At 43.9% G+C, this 19,544-nt stretch overlaps 1 protein-coding gene across 14 annotated transcripts in view; it reads right to left on the reverse strand.

Annotated features, from left to right (window-relative positions):
* Positions 1-19,544, reverse strand: part of LRRC7 (leucine rich repeat containing 7) — a 402,665-nt gene that overhangs the window by 121,988 nt on the left and 261,133 nt on the right. For all 14 annotated transcript variants that reach the window (XM_075131746.1, XM_075131744.1, XM_075131740.1 and 11 more), the window contains 3 exons: positions 18,793-18,865; positions 2,751-2,880; positions 1,686-1,801 (listed from right to left, as the gene is read on the reverse strand). In XM_075131746.1, coding sequence (XP_074987847.1) covers positions 1,686-1,801; positions 2,751-2,880; positions 18,793-18,865 — 319 coding nt within the window. The remainder of the gene's footprint in view (positions 1-1,685; positions 1,802-2,750; positions 2,881-18,792; positions 18,866-19,544) is intronic.

Below are 19,544 nucleotides of genomic sequence, written 5' to 3' on the forward strand. Positions count from 1 at the left end.
GTTCTATCATCCCATTATGAGCCTGATTCTGCTCTCATACCAGGTTTACACTGGTGTAACTACCTTGACTTCAGTGAAGTTATTCCAGATATTTTCTGCTGTCAGAGCAAAAAATCAGGTCCTATGACATCTAACTGACTTTAAGAAAATGTTCCAGTGAGTGGATAATTGTTATCAAGTGTACCATAGGATATTTCTGTGTTAAGGATTTATAATGTGTTGGTGAACTAATTTCTGTTAATGGCCCCCAATCATAGATGTGCAAAGTCCTTCCCAAAATTCTGACTGATTTCAGAAGATAATCATTGGTGACAGTATTGGCTCCATGTACCATGTGCCACACTACTGAACAAACCTGTATCTCTTTTTATTTTGCTGAAAAGGGTCATATCTAAGTTATTCTTGAAGTACATGTATGAATAAATTTTTTTGATAAAACGGTCTTTCCCAATGTTTATATGTGGAGTCAAATAATTCTCATCTCATTCATGCAAATAGCCATATTTACGTCAATGGGACTAGGTATGTGAAGAAAAGGGTTTGGCCTTAGATTAATAGATTATAAAGTCAAAAGAGACTGTTATCTTCTAGTCTGATCATGTGTATAACACAGGCGATAGGACTTCCCTGAAATAATTCTGTTTGAACTAGAGCACACTTTTTTCAAAATCCAATCTTGATTTTAAGATGTCCAGTGATGGAAAATCCACCACAAACCCTGGCAAATTGTTCCAGTGGTTAATTATCCGCACCATTAAAAATGTGCACATTATTTTTAGTATGAATTTGTCTAGCTCAACTTCCAGCTACTGGATCTTGTTATACCTTTGTCTTTTAAATTGAAAAGCCCATCATCAAAGTTTTGTTCCCCATGTATATATTTGATTTGTCTATAAAGTCACCCCTTAACCTTCTCTTGGTTAAGCTAAACCAATTGAGTTCCTGGAGTCTGTCACTAGAAGGCATGTTTTCCTATCCTTTAATCATTCCTGTGACTCTTCTCTGAATCCTCACTGATTTATCAACATCCTTCTTGAATTGTGGCCACAAGAACTGGCACAATATTGTATTAGCAGTCACACCAGAGCCAAATAAAAAGATAATATAATCTCTCTAGTCCTACTTGATATTCCCCTGTTCATACTTACAAGGAATGCAAGTCTTTTTCAGAGTTCCTGCTTCCCAGGATATAGGTTGGGAGACTAAGTATACTATGCATTCTTTGTTCCTAGATGTATACATTTACATGTGGCCATATTAAAATGCCTTATTTTTGGTGTTTTGCCATTGACTTCAATGGAGCCAGGATTTCCCCCTTGATGTTTACATGCTATTGTGCTTGCACCTAAAGACCTACCATACACCAGTATGTGACCATCTTTTAATCAAGATCATAATATATACCATCATACGGCTTACATAAACTTTTTCATGAAGCAAAACCTTCATGAACATAAGTGGTCACATTTTCACATGATAATAGTAGGAGACACGAGTGGTATCAGGATTTTACTTTTGTGAATCCATTGGCTGCAATGTAGTTTTGATATGGAGTTCAATGGGACCAAGACAGGGTGCTTAATGATGAAAGAACACCACCTCAGCAGCCATAAACTTTGAATATTTAAAATCCTTGTTCAGCAAAACACTTCTAGGGTATGATGATTAAATTATGCAAAGTATACCTGTTATCACTCAGATTTAACACTCTCAACTTCTGCATCTGACCAATCTCATCAGGAAGAAATTCTAGCTTGTTAGAGCGCAGGGACATAACTGTTACGTTCTTACAGCTTCCAATCTATGGGCATAAAAGACAAGAAGTTAGGATTCTCGCTTTGCCAAAGTTTCTCACCACTAATTCTCCTTATCTGAGAAGGTGGCCTAATTATGTCTTTAAAATTAATGAACGAGACAATGACTACTTATTGTGTACTTCTGAGATAATACTTTGAGCCCAAATGACTTCAGTGGGAGTAGAATCAGGTCCTTTACTTGGCTTTTAAAGTTATAATTTAACCTATTTGCTATCAATAGCTTCCTGCTATATTAAGATGTATGTATACACATCACATTTCTTCACATAGTTTGATTAAAATGCTTTCTATTATCACAATGTGTTCATTAATGAAATACTCATTTCCAATTCTAGTCTCCCTATTTTACATTGATATTGACATTAACAGTCAAGGGCATAAGCCCTCGGTTTACAATGTAAAATGACAAACAAAATGTAAGAGAGACAAGGTGGGTAAGATAACATCTTTTATCGGACCAACTTCTGTTGAGAGACAAGGTTTTGAGCTTACACAGAACTCTTTTTCAGTTAATATGGAGGTGAGCTGAAGCAGAACTCTGTGTAAACTCAAAAGCTTGTCTCTCTCACCCCCAGAAGTTGGTCTAATAAAAGATGTTCACTCACCCACCTTGTCTCTCTAATATCCTGGAACCAACCCAGCTACAACAACACTACATACAAGCATTAGTAACACATGAGAAGAACAAACAGGGTCAAATCCTGCTTGTCTTGCTCATGTGAGTGATATTACCTGTTCCAATGGAACAAGTGATTAAGGCAAATAGGACTTGGCCTTCCATCTGGATCATTTATGACCCCATTCTGCTGAGAGAAAACTTCCATACACCTGCCATAACTTCAGTGGGTGTTTTGTCTGAGTAAAGACTGTAAGGTTAGGCCCTTCATGTAAAACATACTAATTAATAATTTAAAAACAGAATCAGTTTCTCACTTCTCTAGGCAATTCAGACAGGAAGTTCTCATCCACAGCTAATGTTCGCAGGCTATGAAGGTAACCAATGGTAGAAGGTAGGGACTCCAGTTCATTACAGCTGCAGTCAAATTCTTCTAATAGAGATAAACTGAAATTTTAAACACGTTGTTAGACTTTTTGAAAAAGTAAGACAACACAAATGAACAGTTTCAAATCTCTGCAAGTTTATAGTGTCAGATTACTACATTTGCAAATCATATACTGAAAAAGTAACATTAATTATTCAGATTCTCACAGAACAAAAGGTTGAAAATATAAATAACCATATACACCTAAGTATAGTTAAGTATTGGTAAACTTGATTGTTTGGACAGCAACTGTGGGAGGCTTTCTTAGCCTGGGCTCAAGGCCTGAGAACCAGGATTGTAGTAGATAGAGGATGGTAACTAAGTATATGAATTAACGTCATACATTCCTTTGTGTAGCAGTGTGTAATGCTTAGGGGGAGAAATATAATAAAAGGAGAAGGTGGAAGGCGGGGGGGCAGAACGGCCCATCTCAGCTGACCAGCCTGTTTGCTTGCATAAAGCTGTGTTCTGTCTCATCACTGAACCGCCACAACTGGCGCCCAAACGTGGGGCCCTCAGCACTCACCTCGCCCGGCAAGGGTTTCAGACGCGTCACTCATCCGCTTCGTGGATCCCGGTGAGTATTTTTCATTGTGGTAAGTATGGGAAGCTCCCTCTCTGCTTTGCAAGTGCAACACCGCAATGAGCTGCAGTATTTGCTGCGTAAGGCTCAGCATGACTGCCCGGCTCGAGCACTTACTCTCCTGAAGCCGGAAGCCTTAAGCTAGTGGACTGGGAGCGATTGGGCCAGACATTGCACGAAGAGCCTCGGGCGCCTGTGCAGGCTTTACATGCCTGGCACCTCTGCCGCGATGTGGTACAGCGTGTCGCCTCCGACAGGCCCTCCCTCGCGAGGCTGGTGATCTCACCACGCCCGTCCGCTCCTGCAGCCATCCCCCCTCCTGGCGATGCGCCTCGGAAAGGCCCTCTCCAGCACCAACAGAGGGGCTGCCGATCCCGCCGCCCCCGTCCGCTCCTGCAGCCATCCCCCCTCCTGGCGATGCGACACAGCGTGTCGCCTTGGAAAGGCCCTCTCCAGCATCAACAGAGGGGCTGCCGATCCCGCCACCCCCGTTCGCTCCTGCAGCCATCCCTCCCCCTGCTTCGCCCCCAGTGCCTCTATTACCACCTCCCTGGCCTTCCCCACCGGAGTCCCCTATCAGGTGCCACTGCCTCCCTGGCCTTCCCCACCGGAGCCGGTGTGTGATCACCCTCCCCCCGTGGGGCCCCCCGGAGGGTCATCTGCATCTGCTCAGAAGCTTTCGCTGGTGCAACAAATGGTTCACGCAGTGAAAGCTCGATCAGATCTTACAGCGGAGGAGCTGGCTGATCTGGTCTCCGTTTGCCCGGTGACCTGGCAGAATGATGACCAGGGCAACCCCGTGGGCACCTGGACCACTTTGCCATACTCGGTGGTTAGAGAAGTAAAGAAAGCAATTCGTGAATTTGGCCTGACTAGCACCTTTGTGCATGGTCTCATTGAAGGGATGGGTACTGGGTACTCCCTAATCCCTGAGGATTGGAAAACGCTGCTGCGCATGATGTTGTCACCCAGTCAGTATGTTATTTGGCTTAGTGAGTATCGGCAGATGGCAGAACGCCAAGCTCAGGTACATAGAGAGCGCGGTATCATTTATGAGCATTTGGCAGGGGAGGGCCCGTTTGCTACTATTGAGATGCAGTCTCAACTCCCTCAGGCTGTCTTCCCCATTATTTCCACCTGTGCCCAGCATGCTTTCAAGAAGGTCCCGGATTCAGGCAAGCCTACCAAAAGCTTTGTCAGTATCCGTCAGGGTACCTCAGAGTCCTTTTTGGATTTTACCAACAGATTGCAGGAGGCTATCCTCCGACAGGTGGATAACACTGAGGCAGCTCACGAGCTCCTGTTAAAATTGGCAGTTGAAAATGCAAACGAGGATTGCCGCCGTGCTCTCCAGGCAGCACAAGCCTCTGGTATTTTAGAGCTCTCAGACATGCTGCGGGCGTGCCAGAACATTGGCACACAAGCCCACAAGGCTGGAGTTCTGGCTGCCATCCTCAGAAAAACTGGGAAGGAGGGAAGCGTTGTTACCGCTGTGGTAAGGAGGGTCATTTTCAGCGGGAGTGCCGCTCATCTAAGGCACCAGCCCGACCCTCAAAGAAGTGCCCCAAGTGTGGGAAAGGTTATCACTGGGCTAATCAGTGTCGTAGCGGGTCGGGAAACCGCGCCACCGAACCCAGGGCCAAACGGGGGTGTTTCCTACTCAGACAATCGCTCCTCTGCCTTGGAATACGTAGACTCTATGAGGGCGGCGACTGCTGGAAGTGCAGGACTTGATTTGATCATGCAGGAGGACACTGACTTTCGGCTGCCAGGGGAGGTCTGTGCCATACCTACACAGGTGACGGGACCTCTCCCTGCCGGCTTTGTAGGTCTTGTTCTCCCTCGCTCACATGCTGGGAAACAGGGCTTTTTTGTCATTCCAGGGGTCATTGATGCTGATTACACTGGCATTATTAAGGTTCAGGTGTGGACTCATCTTCCACAGTCGCTCCCACGTGGACGGTCAATTGCACAATTGATTTTAGTCCCCTATCAGGTGCCAGCTGCCGAGGATCGAACTCGGGGCGGAGGCGGCTTTGGATCGACGTTGTCTCACTCGCCGTCTCACAGCGCGTCTTCTCCACTTGTTGCTCTGACAATGTCAGTCCGCCCCTCGAAGCCTCAGTTAACACTTCTCTTAGATGATGTTCCTTTTACAGGGCTGGTGGACACTGGAGCTGACGTTACGGTGATTCGTGATCTGGAGTGGCCGGTTAGTTGGCCTACGGTTCCTTCTAAAGAATTGTGGGGGATCGGGGGTAGTAAACCCGGGCGCCAAAGTTTGTCTTGGGTCACGGTCTCTAAACCGGGAGGCCGTACCCTTGCTACTATCCGCCCTTTTGTGCTCCCTGTCCACCTCAATATTTGGGGCCGTGATTTACTTACAAAGTTAGACACCACCCTCGATATTAACATCTGATGGCCCAAAACCCTCCCTCACCCACCGTGCCCTCCGCCTTACCCTTGGTATGGCAATCCTTAGAGCCCGTATGGATTGATCAGTGGCCCCTCCCTCTAAAAAAGCTAAAAGCACTTCATTCGCTTGTGCAGCAGCATTTGCAAGCACAGTGACTGGAGAGCTCCACTAGTCCCTGGAACACCCCGGTGTTTGTTATTAAGAAAAAATCGGGTGCTTGGCGACTGTTACATGATTTAAGGGAAATAAATAAACGCATCCAACCTATGGGCCCCTTGCAATTTGGCTTGCCAAATCCAAATTTAATTCCTCAAACCGATCAACTTTGTGTGTTAGATTTAAAAGATTGTTTTTTTTTACCATCCCCCTTTGCCCTCAGAATTAGCTGCTGTTATTTTGGCCTTTCAACCTTTTGCTGATTGTCCCTTTAATTTAATTGTGGATACCTATTATGTTTATTAGGTAATTGATCATTTACCCCTTGCCCTCATTACCCCTCAGGTTGATGCAGACCTCCTTCGCCTGTTTTTGTTTTTGCAGCACCTTTTTGCCACTTGTCATTTCCCTTACTTTGTTGCTCATATTTGCAGTCATATCCCTCTGCCTGGGCCACTCACTGAGGGCAATGCACGCGCCGGTCACGCGTTGCGTGGTCAGGTAAATTCCCTTTTTTTCTGACCCCATTGAAAGCCATGCCTTTTTTCAGCAGTCTGCCTCTGTTTTGGCCCGGCAGTTTCACATTCCTGCTGATCATGCACGTTCCATTTTTCGTTCCTGCCCCCACTGTGCTGCTGCTGCTCCTACTTTTTCTTATGCCGTTAACCCCCGAGGTACCGCAGCAAATCAGCTGTGGCAGATGGATGTTACTCATGTGCCACAATTCCGCCCCTATTTGTTTTTACATGTTTCCGTTGATACTTATTTAGGCTTTCTTTTGGGCTTCCCCACGTTGTGGGGAAGCCACTAACAAAGTTATTCACCATTTGCTGGCCTGCCTTTTTGTTATGGGTCGCCCCTGCCAAATTAAAACAGATAATGCCCCAGCCTACTGCTCTGCAGCCCTCTCCACCTTTTGTGCCCGCTGGGACGTCCGTCTTACACACGGAATCCCTTATAATTTCACGGGCCAAGCCATTGTTGAACGTGCCAATCGCACACTCAAAACCTTGCTAGATAAACAATTAAAACAAGGGGAGCTGCGTCTCCGAACCTTAGGAGACATTTAACAACAAATGCATATCCTCTTGTTTACTTTAAATAATTTAACACTGAATGCAGATCAGCAGACCCCTGCGGATCGGCATTTTCACAAATCTGAGGTACTGGAAAGACCGCGTGTCTTTTATCGTCAGCTGCCCGATCCACAGTGGCTGGGCCCAGTACCTCTAATCACTTGGGGTCGGGGATATGCTGCTGTGTCTCTCCCTGCAGGACCGTTGTGGGTTCCAGCTCGGTGTGTGCGACCGGCACTTAAACAACATGGCATGGCACCAGGGACTGTCGAATCCCATACCAGAGTTTCAGCTGACCTTGGAGGAGACCGCGTTGCCCCCCGAGTCGACAACGACGGGACGGAAACGGAGGAGGCGTAGCGTCCCAAGCCAGCCCGTGACATGGGGAGCAGTAAAAGCATTGGTCGCCGCGGCCCAACGAAGACTGGCAGCAGATCAACAGCCAGAGACTCCTGAGACTTTGTTTGTGGCGATTCTCGCCCAAATCACTGCTAATTCTGTGATGATTGTGTGCCTTTTGTGCCTGCTATTTCCTGTAGGGGTTGGCTCGGAAGCGCCTCCCCCGTTATAAGCCCGAATGACATATAACATATGGGAAAGATTGGCTTCAATAGCAAATGTTACCCACTTTTGTTTATTTAATTTTGTAGCAGCCGGAGATTTGTTAGGTACATGCCTTATTCCAGTATGTCATCACCCTGGGGAGATGGAGAATAAGACACTGTTCTCTGCTTATGCTAATTTTTCCTCCCAGTACTCTAGCATGGCTAATTGGGGCCCGGCCAACTATATTTTGCCTCGCACGGCTATATCCCTCTACACACCGTACCCGGCCGGGGCTCACAATGTCACCTGTGCGCGTGTAGTTAACTGCACTAGTACAAAGGTGCCCTTGGGCTGTCGAAAAATTTCTCAACCCCTTTTAAATTGTTCCCATGCTGTTAATGTTTCATATAATTATGGCCATATCATCCTACCATCAGGATGGGTTTTTACTTGCGGTTCATGCACCTTTAATTATATTCCTGCAAATTTAAGTGATGGCACCCTTTGCTGTCTTAGTAGAATGATATTTATATTGCCTTTTGTTGGTTACAATTGTAGTAAAAGAAGTGTACCCCTTTTAGATGATTATATTGCAGATGTTGAGCTTTTGGTTATTTTGTGTTTGTAATCATTGGGCTTATTTTTTTGCTGCTGCTGTGTACAATGTATTCTTTCCTTGTTAAGACTTTGTAAAATTTTGCCCTGGAAAGCTCCCCAGGTTATGTCCTTGTCTGTCTGGGAGTTAAATAGCATGACAAAACAAATTGACGGCTATCATGAGATGGCCAAATATCAATAAATAAAAAACGGGGAGATGAAGGGTTAATGTTTAGCTATTCCACCTGGAAGCAGGCGGGGCACACCCTGACTGTTTCGTAGAAGCAATGCACTCATTGCTCTATCCAAGGACAAGGGCTAGATATGAACCATGAGAACTTGATTGTTTGGACAGCAACTGTGGGAGGCTTTCTTAGCCTGGGCTCAAGGCCTGAGAACCAGGATTGTAGTAGATAGAGGATGGTAACTAAGTATATGAATTAACGTCATACATTCCTTTGTGTAGCAGTGTGTAATGCTTAGGGGGAGAAATATAATAAAAGGAGAAGGTGGAAGGCGGGGGGGCAGAACGGCCCATCTCAGCTGACCAGCCTGTTTGCTTGCATAAAGCTGTGTTCTGTCTCATCACTGAACCGCCACACCAAAGAATACTAGGAGAGTGGTGATGATTTGGTACTGAATATCACCAGGATATTTTTAAAAAATCCCTCTCATTGACGTGTAATTTGCATTAAGGAAGGTAGGTATCAGGCCTGAATCTACATTTTTTGCACACCAAAAATGCTCCCTGCAATCAGTGTGTCTTTTGGGTGTGCCAGAAGTGCAGTTTGGGTCTCATCATATAATAAAACAACAACTTTGTTGATAAGCAATCATCAATTTGTTTGATTTTGTGATAAGAACAACAGTGAACAAGGTAGCTGTTCCATGTACTTATGTTTGCTGTAGTAATTGCCAGGATTTATATGACATGCATTCTGGAAGTCACTCAAATGATATTCATTACATGAGTTACATCAGAATACTTTCTTACAATAGTTTGCATTCAACAGTGCAGTGCATGTGCTACAAAATACAAAAGTTTTCCTTTGCTCAAGTATTTCCACCATATTGTGTATGTGAACTGAGACCTGCTAAAAACAGTGTTTCCTGAAATTGGAAACACTCTACCCAATTGCTTCTTTAGCACAGTACCACTTAGTTCCATGCTAGAAAGTCCCAACTCTAGGTCACTACTGCAGATATATTTTGCCATCCTGGGTGGAGAAAGGGAACCAGACTCAGTAAACAAGATACAGCAGCTCTGACTGACAGAGCCACCCAGGAAGAAGTAGTGAAACAAGATTGGAGACCCAACCTAGCCTCATCTCCCTGTCTCCCTCTAACTCTCCATAAAGGGCCAGCCACTCTGATACCATCCTTCCCATCTGACAAGTTAGTTAGTTTTCTGCTCTCGTGTCATTTTCAGCCAGCATGTGTGCAAATAATATCTCCGGGTTATGAATGACACACATCTCTAGAGATGAGTGATTTTTCTCTCTATGGGCTCAATCCAGCAAAGCACTTAAGCAATGGGAAACCATTGAGACTATTCAGAGTTCTTAATGTTAAACACATGTTTAAATGGGGCTACACTGTTCAGCATCTCACAGAGCTGAACCCTAAATATCTCTTTGAGTCTAGGCTGATAGTGACTAACCACCACCACCACCACCACCTTTTTGGCACCAACTGCTTTGTGGCAGTCCTATTAAGGCAATTATCAAACAGGTGACAGACTGCTCTCTATGTCATTATAACATCCGACTCCAGAGAGAGTCAGTTCTCGCCTTCTCATTGTTGATTTTTATATTACAATAATATGTTCCAGTGGGTACCATGGCTACCACTTTTTGAGAAAGACCCAGCAGGAAACTGTCTAAAATAATGAATGAGTCAGAAAAAGGAAGCACAGATTGAAGTTATAGGTACAATGCTCATTCTATGGAAGAAAATTACTTCACCTCTAATACTGCCAGGCCCCTAAATTTAACAAGCACAATCATTCAAAAATGATATAGCAGTATTAGCTGTCTACCCTAGTGTTCTGCAAATCCACCTCTTAGAGCTGCAGTATCTCTCTTTTGAGACCTAATTAAGGCTTCTTGAGAAACTATATTTAACAGAAAGTTGGCAAAAGACCAGAGGATTCCTTTCAATTCTGAACAATTCAATCACTGAGATAATATCTTAATGACAGGATTCTTTTTTTAAAAATGCACACTGCAAAAAGCCACCAAAGTGCCAACTAGTGCATGAACCATCTGGATAGTGTCCAATATAATTTCTATCATCTTCAGATCTACCTGGCTTTAAATATTACTGCTATATAGACTGTCTCATAGGATTCATGAAACCTTCTATTGCTATACACCAATGCACATCACATAAATCCAGTGACCCTCCATCAGGTAAGCTATTTCAAGCCAAAATTCAGCTTTCATTGCTTACTGTTGTAATGCTGCAGAATTTAGAATTTTTTAAATGTCATACCAACAGTTAATTAAGTTATTTTTGAAAGATCCTGCAAAAAACAAATACAGGCTGGAGTGGGTACTTGTTAAAGCTCTAATTATACAGAGTAGAGACTAAAGCAGTTCTACGGGCCTTAACATATTTGGTATTGAGTCAGAATACACTTAAATCTATAAAAAGAACAGGAGTACTTGTGGCACCTTAGAGACTAACAAATTTATTTGAGCATAAGCTTCCTGTTCTTTTTGCAGATACAGACTAACACGGCTGCTACTCTGAAACCTGTCAACTTAAATCTATGTATTTTTGGAGACGTATAATGAGCTATTCAAGACAGCTTTATAATGAAGTCTTCAGGACAGAGCAGACCTAATAACACTGCCTGAAGTAAAGCAGGGTTTGCTGAAGAGGGCTTTACTAGAGTGAGGAGTGTTGGAATGCTCTGCCCACCATACTAAGCTACAGAGTGAGTTTCCTGTGGCTCACAAGTGAGATCCACTTGCAACATTTTGCTATTTGTTCAGAGGTTCTCTAACTTCATTCTGGTGTGCAGCAGTTCTGTATCTAATGAATCAGAAAAAAAATCTATGTTCTATCAACAAGAACGTATTTGGATTTAGAGCTTTTAAATAAATGCCCAGTCCAAGCTCTGGTCACCTTTATGTAAATTAAAATGCTATAATATAAAAATATTCAAATATCACATTTCATATGATTGGTATACAATCACTATACTTACCATAAATACCTACCTAAAAACAAAGATAAAAATAAAATAAAATCTCCACCAAAGCAAGCATCTGAATGAACTCCATAATTTAGGTACCTGTTTGTTTTCACTACTGCTTATTAAACTCAGGTTAAACATCTGGAAAATGTTTAAAAAACAGATAATTTCAAAAGGAATATGATTTAGCAAAATACTAACTGTTTTATGTTAATTTTTTAAAATTGTATAGGTAGAGCACATTGTCAGGCTCTCTTACACAAGACACACTATTCATATCCTGAAAAACTGTATTGCTTGAACAAACTTGTTCTTTAAAAATCCTACTGCATGCAGATGTGGTATTAAATTCTAGCGGACAATACAGTATATTCTAAAAATTCCTACAAGCATTCATTTGATCCACATTGCAGCAGTAAAAACGGTAGAGGGGAAAAATGCTTTTAACACAGAAGTGTCAGCTCTATATCAGTTTTCTATAAAAAAAGAATGCATATTGTCAAGGTTCCTTCCCCACTCTGAACTCTAGGGTACAGATGTGGGGACCTGCATGAAAGATCCCCTAAGCTTATTCTTACCAGCTTAGGTTAAAAACTTCCTCAAGGTACAAACTTTGCCTTGTCCTTGAACCCTATGCTGCCACCACCAAGTGTGTTAAACAAAGAACAGGGAAAGAGCCCACTTGGAGACATCTTCCCCCCAAAATATTTCCCCAAGCCTTATACCCCCTTTCCTGGGGAAGGTTTAATAAAAATCCTCACCAATTACTAGGTGAACACAGACCCAAACCTTTGGATCTTAAGAACAATGAAGTTCTTAAAAGAAGAATTTTCATTAAAGAAAAAGTAAAAGAATCACCTCTGTAAAATCAGGATGGTAAATACCTTACAAGGTAATCAGATTCAAAACATAGAGAATCCCTCTAGGCAAAACCTTAAGTTACAAAAAGACACAAAAACAGGAATATACATTCCATTCAGCACAACCTATTTTACCAGCCATTTAACAAAAGGAAATCTAACGCATTTCTAGCTAGATTACTTACTAACTTAACAGAAGCTCTGACCTGCATTCCTGACCTGGTCCCGGCAAAAGCATCACACAGACAGACAGACCCTTTGTTTCCCCCGCTCCAGCTTTGAAAGTATCTTGTCTCCTCATTGGTCATTTTGGTCAGGTGCCAGCGAGGTTATCTTAGCTTCTTAACCCTTCACAGGTGAAAGGGTTTTGCCTCTGGCCAGGAGGGATTTTATAGTTCTGTATACAGAAAGGTGGTTACCCTTCCATTTATATTTATGACACGCCTCCCCCCACCAAAATCACAGATAGGGTGAAACGCTGGCTGTGATTTCTTCCTGGAGCTCTAAGAGAAAACAGAGTAAATAAGACACATGCACCTCTAAATATACTACCAAGTGTATAAAGACTAACAATATTTTCCACATCTCAAGGAAGATTTTAACCAGTTGATTCTGGGAAACTTTCACAGGAGAGTGCATCTGCCACTTTGTTAGAAGTTCCTGAGATGTGTTGGATGTCGAAATCAAAATCTTGGAGAGCTAAACTCCACCGAATAAGTTTTTTGTTATTTCCTGTGGCAGTATGAAGCCACTGTAGCGCAGCATGGTCAGTTTGCAGATGGAAACGCCGTCCCCAAACGTATGGGCATAGCTTTTCCAGAGCGTAGACAATGGCGTAACATTCTTTTTCACTGACTGACCAGTTGCTTTCCCTCTCAGACAACTTCTTGCTGAGAAAGACTACAGGATGGAATTCTTGATCCGGTCCTTCATGCATTAAAACTGCTCCCACACCATGCTGGGACGCATCTGTAGTTACTAGGAACGGTTTGTCAAAGCCTGGGACCCTTAGCACAGGGTCAGACATGAGTGTCACTTTAAGCTGGTTAAAGACCTTCTGACACTCTTCGGTCCACTGAATGGCATTTGGCTGTTTCTTTTTGGTTAGGTCTGTCAGTGGGGCGGCGATTTGGCTGTATTGCAGTACAAATCGCCTGTGATATCCGGCCAAGCCTAAGAAGGCTTGGACCTGTTTCTTTGACTTTGGGACAGGCCACTTTTGGATAGCATCCACTTTGGCCTGTAGGGGGTTGATAGTTCCTTGACCCACCTGGTGTCCAAAGTAAGTCACTCTGTTGAGGCCTATTTGACACTTCTTAGACTTAACAGTTAGTCCTGCCTCCCTAATGTGGTCGAAGACTTTTTGTAGATGTTCCAGGTGTTCTGCCCAGGAATCCGAAAATATGGCTACATCGTCAAGGTAGGCGACTGCATATTCTCCCAATCCCACTAAGAGACCATCTACAAGTCTTTGGAAGGTGGTGGGTGCATTCCGCAGCCTGAAAGGGAGCACATTAAATTCATACAGCCCGACATGTGTGATGAAGGCTGACCTTTCCTTGGCAGATTCATCTAGCGGTACCTGCCAGTACCCTTTGGTTAAGTCCAAGGTAGAGATGAACTGGGCCTGTCCCAGTTTCTCCAATAGTTCATCTGTGCGTGGCATTGGATGGTTGTCTGGGCGAGTCACAGCATTTAGCTTATGGTAGTCCACGCAAAAACGTATCTCCCCATCTGGTTTGGGAACTAGAACCACTGGAGATGCCCATGCACTGCCTGAGGGGCAGATTACACCCATCTGTAGCATATCCTGGATCTCCTGTTCTATAGTAGTTTTAGCTTGAGGAGACACCCGGTAAGGTTGGGCTTTAACTGGGTGAGCATTGCCTGTGTCAATGGAGTGGTATGTCCATTCAGTCAGTCCTGGGGTGGCTGAGAACGTTGGCGCGTAGCTAGTGCACAGCTCCTTGATCTGCTGTCGCTGCATACGCCCAAGGATCATGGAGAGGTTCACCTCTTCCACGCCACCATCACTTTTCCCTTCGTAGTCGACACCTTCAGGCCACTCAGCGTCATCTCCTCCCTGGGCTGTAAAGTGACAAACCTTTAATTCTCTGGAATAAAAGGGCTTTAGAGAATTAATATGGTACACCTTAGGCTTTCGGTTGGAGGTGGGGAATGCTAGGAGATAATGAACTGCTCCCAGGTGCTCCTGGACCGTGAATGGCCCTTCCCACGACGCTTCCATTTTATGGGCCTGGAGCGCCTTCAAGACCATGACCTGGTCCCCACTTTAAAGGAACACTCTCTGGCTTGTTTATCATACCAGGCTTTTTGCTCTTTTTGAGCATCCTGTAGGTTTTCTTTAGCAAGGGCTAAAGAGGTTCGGAGGGTGTTTTGTAGGTTGCTTACAAAGTCCAGAATGTTAGTTCCTGGAGAAGGTGTAAACCCCTCCCATTGCTGCTTCACCAACTGTAATGGCCCCTTAACCTCGCGGCCATATACAAGTTCAGATGGTGAAAACCCTAAACTGGGATGTGATACAGCTCTGTAGGCAAAGAGCAACTGCTGCAACACTAGGTCCCAATCACTGGAGTGCTCATTTACGAATTTACGTATCATGGCCCCCAAAGTTCCATTAAATTTCTCCACCAGGCCATTTGTTTGATGATGGTAAGGGGTGGCAACCAAGTGATTCACCCCATGAGCTTCCCAAAGGCTTTCCATAGTTCCTGCCAGGAAATTAGTTCCTGCATCTGTGAGGATGTTGGAGGGCCAACCTACCCTGTCAAAAATGTCTGTTCGTGCCTGGCACACACTTTTAGCCCTGGTGTTGCTTAGAGCTACTGCTTCCGGCCATCAGGTGGCAAAATCCATGAAAGTCAGGATGTACTGCTTTCCTCTGGGTGTCTTTTTTGGAAAAGGACCCAGAATATCCACAGCTACTTGCTGAAATGGAACCTTAATGATGGGGAGTGGCTGGAGAGGGGCTTTGACCTGGTCTTGGGGTTTTCCCACTCTTTGGCATACCTCACAAGACCGGACGTAGATAGAAACATCCTTGCCCATTCCCTCCCAGTGGAATGACCTCCCCAAATGGTCTTTGGTCCTGTTCACCCCAGCATTGCCACTAGGATGATCGTGGGCTAAGCTCAAGAGCTTTACCTGGTACTTAGTTGGAACTACCAACTGTCTCTGAGGATGCCAGTCTTCCTGGTGTCCACCAGAAAGAGTTTCCTTGTATAAAAGTCCTCTTTCTACAACAAACCTGGATCGGGTTGCTCCGTACGGCCATCTAAGCTCTCCGGAGGCTTTCATCTGCTTCCTATTCGGTCTCGAACTGTTCTCTTGATGCTGGAGACATCAATTCCTCATTGGATTGTGGACCTAGGCTTGGTCCCCCTGGAAGCAATGCAGGTGATAGGGCTGTTTCCGTTGACTGTGTACAGCTCTCTGCTGGTGCACTATGTTGGGGTTCAGGTTCCGGCTGAGCCTCTTGTGTAGGGTTATCGGCTGCTGCCAGTTCCGGTTCTGGGACTGGCTCTGTCTGGGTCTCTGGGACTGTATCCACTACTGCTGTTGCAGACGTTGGCGTGGGGTCCGGGTTCATCACCTCTGACCGGGTCCTGGTAGAAGTTTCCAGAACAGAGCTAGGTGGGACGGCTTGCTTAGCCTGGCTGCGGGTGACCATTCCCGCCCTCTTGGCTAGCTTCACATGATTGGCCAAGTCTTCCCCCAACAGCATGGGGATGGGATAATCATCATAGACTGCAAAAGTCCATGTTCCCGACCAGCCCTTGTACGGGACAGGCAACTTGGCTGTAGGCTAGTCAAAAGAGTTTGACTTGAAGGGTTGAATCATCACTTGGATCTCTGTGTCGATTAAATTGGGGTCCACTAAGGAAGCATGGATAGCCGACACTTGTGCTCCAGTGTCCCTCCACGCGGTGACCTTCTTCCTGCCCACACTCACAGTTTCCCTCCACTCCGAGGGTATCTGGAAGGCATCTGGGCCTGAGGACCTCTGGTGTGATTCCGGGGCAATAAACTGTAATCTGTTGGGGTTCTTGGGGCAGTTGGCCTTTATATGCCCCGTCTTGTTACATTTAAAACATTGTCCAGCTGACGGGTCACTGGGGCGAGGTGTATTGGTGGAGAATGGTGTGGCAGGATGATAAGGTGTCTGGAGTGTTCCTTGGTGTGTAGTTGGGGCTTTGGGCTGTCCCCGGTTTTAGGGTGAGGTCGGAGGTTGTCCCTTCTGGTCTCCGCTCCAACTGCGACCAGGATTGTTCCTCTCTCCTCCCTCTACCCCTTTTGTTCCGGTTTGCCTCTTCTGATATTCACCCTAACTGCTACTAGTTTTTTTCTTTTCTGCCACCTCCACCCATTTGGCTCCAATCTCCCCCACCTCGGTTACAGTTGTGAGCTTCCCATCTAGGATGTATCTTTCTATTTCCTCAGGAACACCCTCTAAGAACTGCTCCATTTGCATTAGGAAGGGCAACTCTTCTGGAGATTTAACACTTGATCCTGATATCCAGGCATCCCAATGTTTCACAATGTGGTAGGCATGCCGGGTAAATGACACATCTGATTTCCACCTTAGGGCTCTGAACTGCCGACGGGAATGCTCGGGTGTTAGCCCCATTCTGACTCTCGCCTTGGTTTTAAACAGTTCATACTTGTTCATGTGTTCCTTTGGCATTTCAGCCGCCACCTCGGCTAAGGGTCCACTGAGCTGCGGCCTCAGCTCTATCATGTATTGGTCTGTAGAGATGTGGTACCCAAGGCAGGCCCTTTCGAAGTTTTCTAAGAAGGCCTCGGTATCATCGCCTGCCTTGTAGGTGGGGAACTTTCTGGGATGGGAAGTGGTACCTGGAGAAGGATTGCTAGGGTTTGTTGGTATATTCTGCTGAGCCTTTGTCTTCTCCATCTCCAGTGCATGCTTCCTCTCTTTTTCCTTTTCCTCCTCCACATGCTTCCTCTCTTTTTCCTTTTCCTCCTTAGCATGCTTCCATTCTTTTTCCTTTACCTCCATAGTTCTCCTGTGGGCAGCCTCTTTTTCCTCCTCAGAATGCTTCCATTCTTTTTCCTTTACCTCCATTTCTCTCCTGTTGGCAGCCTCTAGGGCTTTTTCTGCCTCTTTCGCTGCCTCCAGTCTGGTTAACTCCAGTTTGTGTTATGCCTTGGTTTCTGTCATGTTAGCCTCTCTGTTTTTAACTAACTTTACACCCGAGAGTTAGAAAGAAAACAACAAAACAAAACAAAACAAACCTGGCTTGTAAAATTTTTGTGCTGTAATGTGATACCTATGTTCTCTGATAGCTATTCTCAGCCTACAGAAAATCCTTTGTCTCCAGGCAAATAGACAGAAATACCCTCTAGTTGCTCTTAGCTTAAAAAAAAACCACCTCTTCAGGTCTGTGAAAAACTTGTGAATTTCCCTGCAGGAGGTTAACTACCCTGCCTTTAGGTAGAGAAAACTCCAGCTCAAAAAGAAAGATCCCGTTTGTTATGCCTGCTGCTCTGGCCCCCAGGCAGAGACAAAGAAAACCTCTAACTGCTTTCAGCTTAAAACCTGCTTTCAAGCAGCCCAAAGGGAAAAAAATGTCCTTTTAAAATCCCATTGTGCTTCTGGTTCAAAATGATCCCAAAAAAATCTCAGATTGATCCCACCACTCTGCCAGCATGTCAAGGTTCCTTCTCCACTCTGAACTCTAGGATACTGATGTGGGGATTTTATAGTTATGTATACAGAAAGGTGGTTACCCTTCCCTTTATATTTGTGACACACATAATAGCGGTCTATTTGAAAAGTAGGTAGATCTTTTCACCCTTTTAGAGAGAGGTTTACATCTGTCTTGAATTTTGTAATGAATTTGAGCTTTAACTCCACAATAAACCCAAGACTAAATCAAAAAGCACTATGAACTCCAGTACAACTGACAGACCATATTGTATCAAGACCCAAATAACTTCTCATACAACTACAGAGTTAAGGAGTTATTGTAGAACACTGTTATGAGATTATTTACACAGTATTATCCACATTGTGCAATATGTACCTATGAAACTGTCATTCCTTTTGTTTTATGCAATATGTTCTACTCCTTTAAAAATTATAAGCAATGTTTGTGTGTGTAAAGTTTGGCAACCATTTTGTTCTCAAAATTCAGTGGAGGCCATCACCGAAGAGACACACACTTCTTGAGAGAAGACTTTACTTTTTTTCTTTCTGGTTTTGTTGCTCTATTGATCTGAACTACAAATAATTTAGACTGAAAATATATCTTTGCTCTTTGTATATGGAAAACACAACAGATAATGGCATGTGATTTTCCGATTATATACACTAACACAACTCCATTGACTTCATACATAAGATGAGAGTTAGGCCCATATTCTTAAATTAGTTCTCATTTCAGTAGGTTATCTTACTTTTGTATTTTTCAAACAATATGCATATGGCAAAGCAAGGCAGGTTTCTTCTACTTACTTTCCAATTGCATTGGGCAGTACTGTAAGCTGATTGTCATCTACTTTTAGCGTTGTAAGCCTTTTCAACAATCCTACAAAACAGAGAAAGGTATTTTAAATGACAGATATGTGGGTAGAGAGGTGTGATAGAAAAGTAAAATATTTCTAGTTATGATTTTTTCATATATTCCCATAACTTGTTTATTTCCTTAAATAAACAAGGGTGTTTAATACCAAATTCATTTAGACCCTGATTCAGCACAGCACTAAGTATATACTTATGTCCCATTGAAGTTAATGGAAATAAAATACGTGCTTAAAGTTAAACATGTGCTTAAATATTATCCTGAATAAGGGTGACTAAAGAACAAGCTTAAGTACTTTCCTGAATCAGTGCCTTAGGAGAATTTGTGCTAGTTTACAGAAAATACACACAATTTTCTTTCATAAATGTTAAGGGTATAATCAAACTGCTGTCTTTCCATTGACTTTGTTAGGAGTTGATCAGGCCCTGAGATTAAGTACTCAGAACTTAGTCTGTTCTAAGTACATATTGTACTATTAAGGAGTTATTGCAGCATACACATTATACCTCCAATCCTGAATGCACATGTGCACATGCTTAACTTCAAGTATGAATGGAGTTATTTAGGTGCTTAAAGTTAAGCACACACACAAATATATGCAGGACTGGGGTCTACATTCACAGATGGGGAATGTGAAACTCCTGTATTCCGATGGCAACAATAGCAGGAGTTAAGAGAAAAGAGT

Source organism: Caretta caretta, chromosome 8, assembly GCF_965140235.1.
Source record: "Caretta caretta isolate rCarCar2 chromosome 8, rCarCar1.hap1, whole genome shotgun sequence".
NCBI classification, from domain to species: Eukaryota; Metazoa; Chordata; order Testudines; family Cheloniidae; genus Caretta; species Caretta caretta.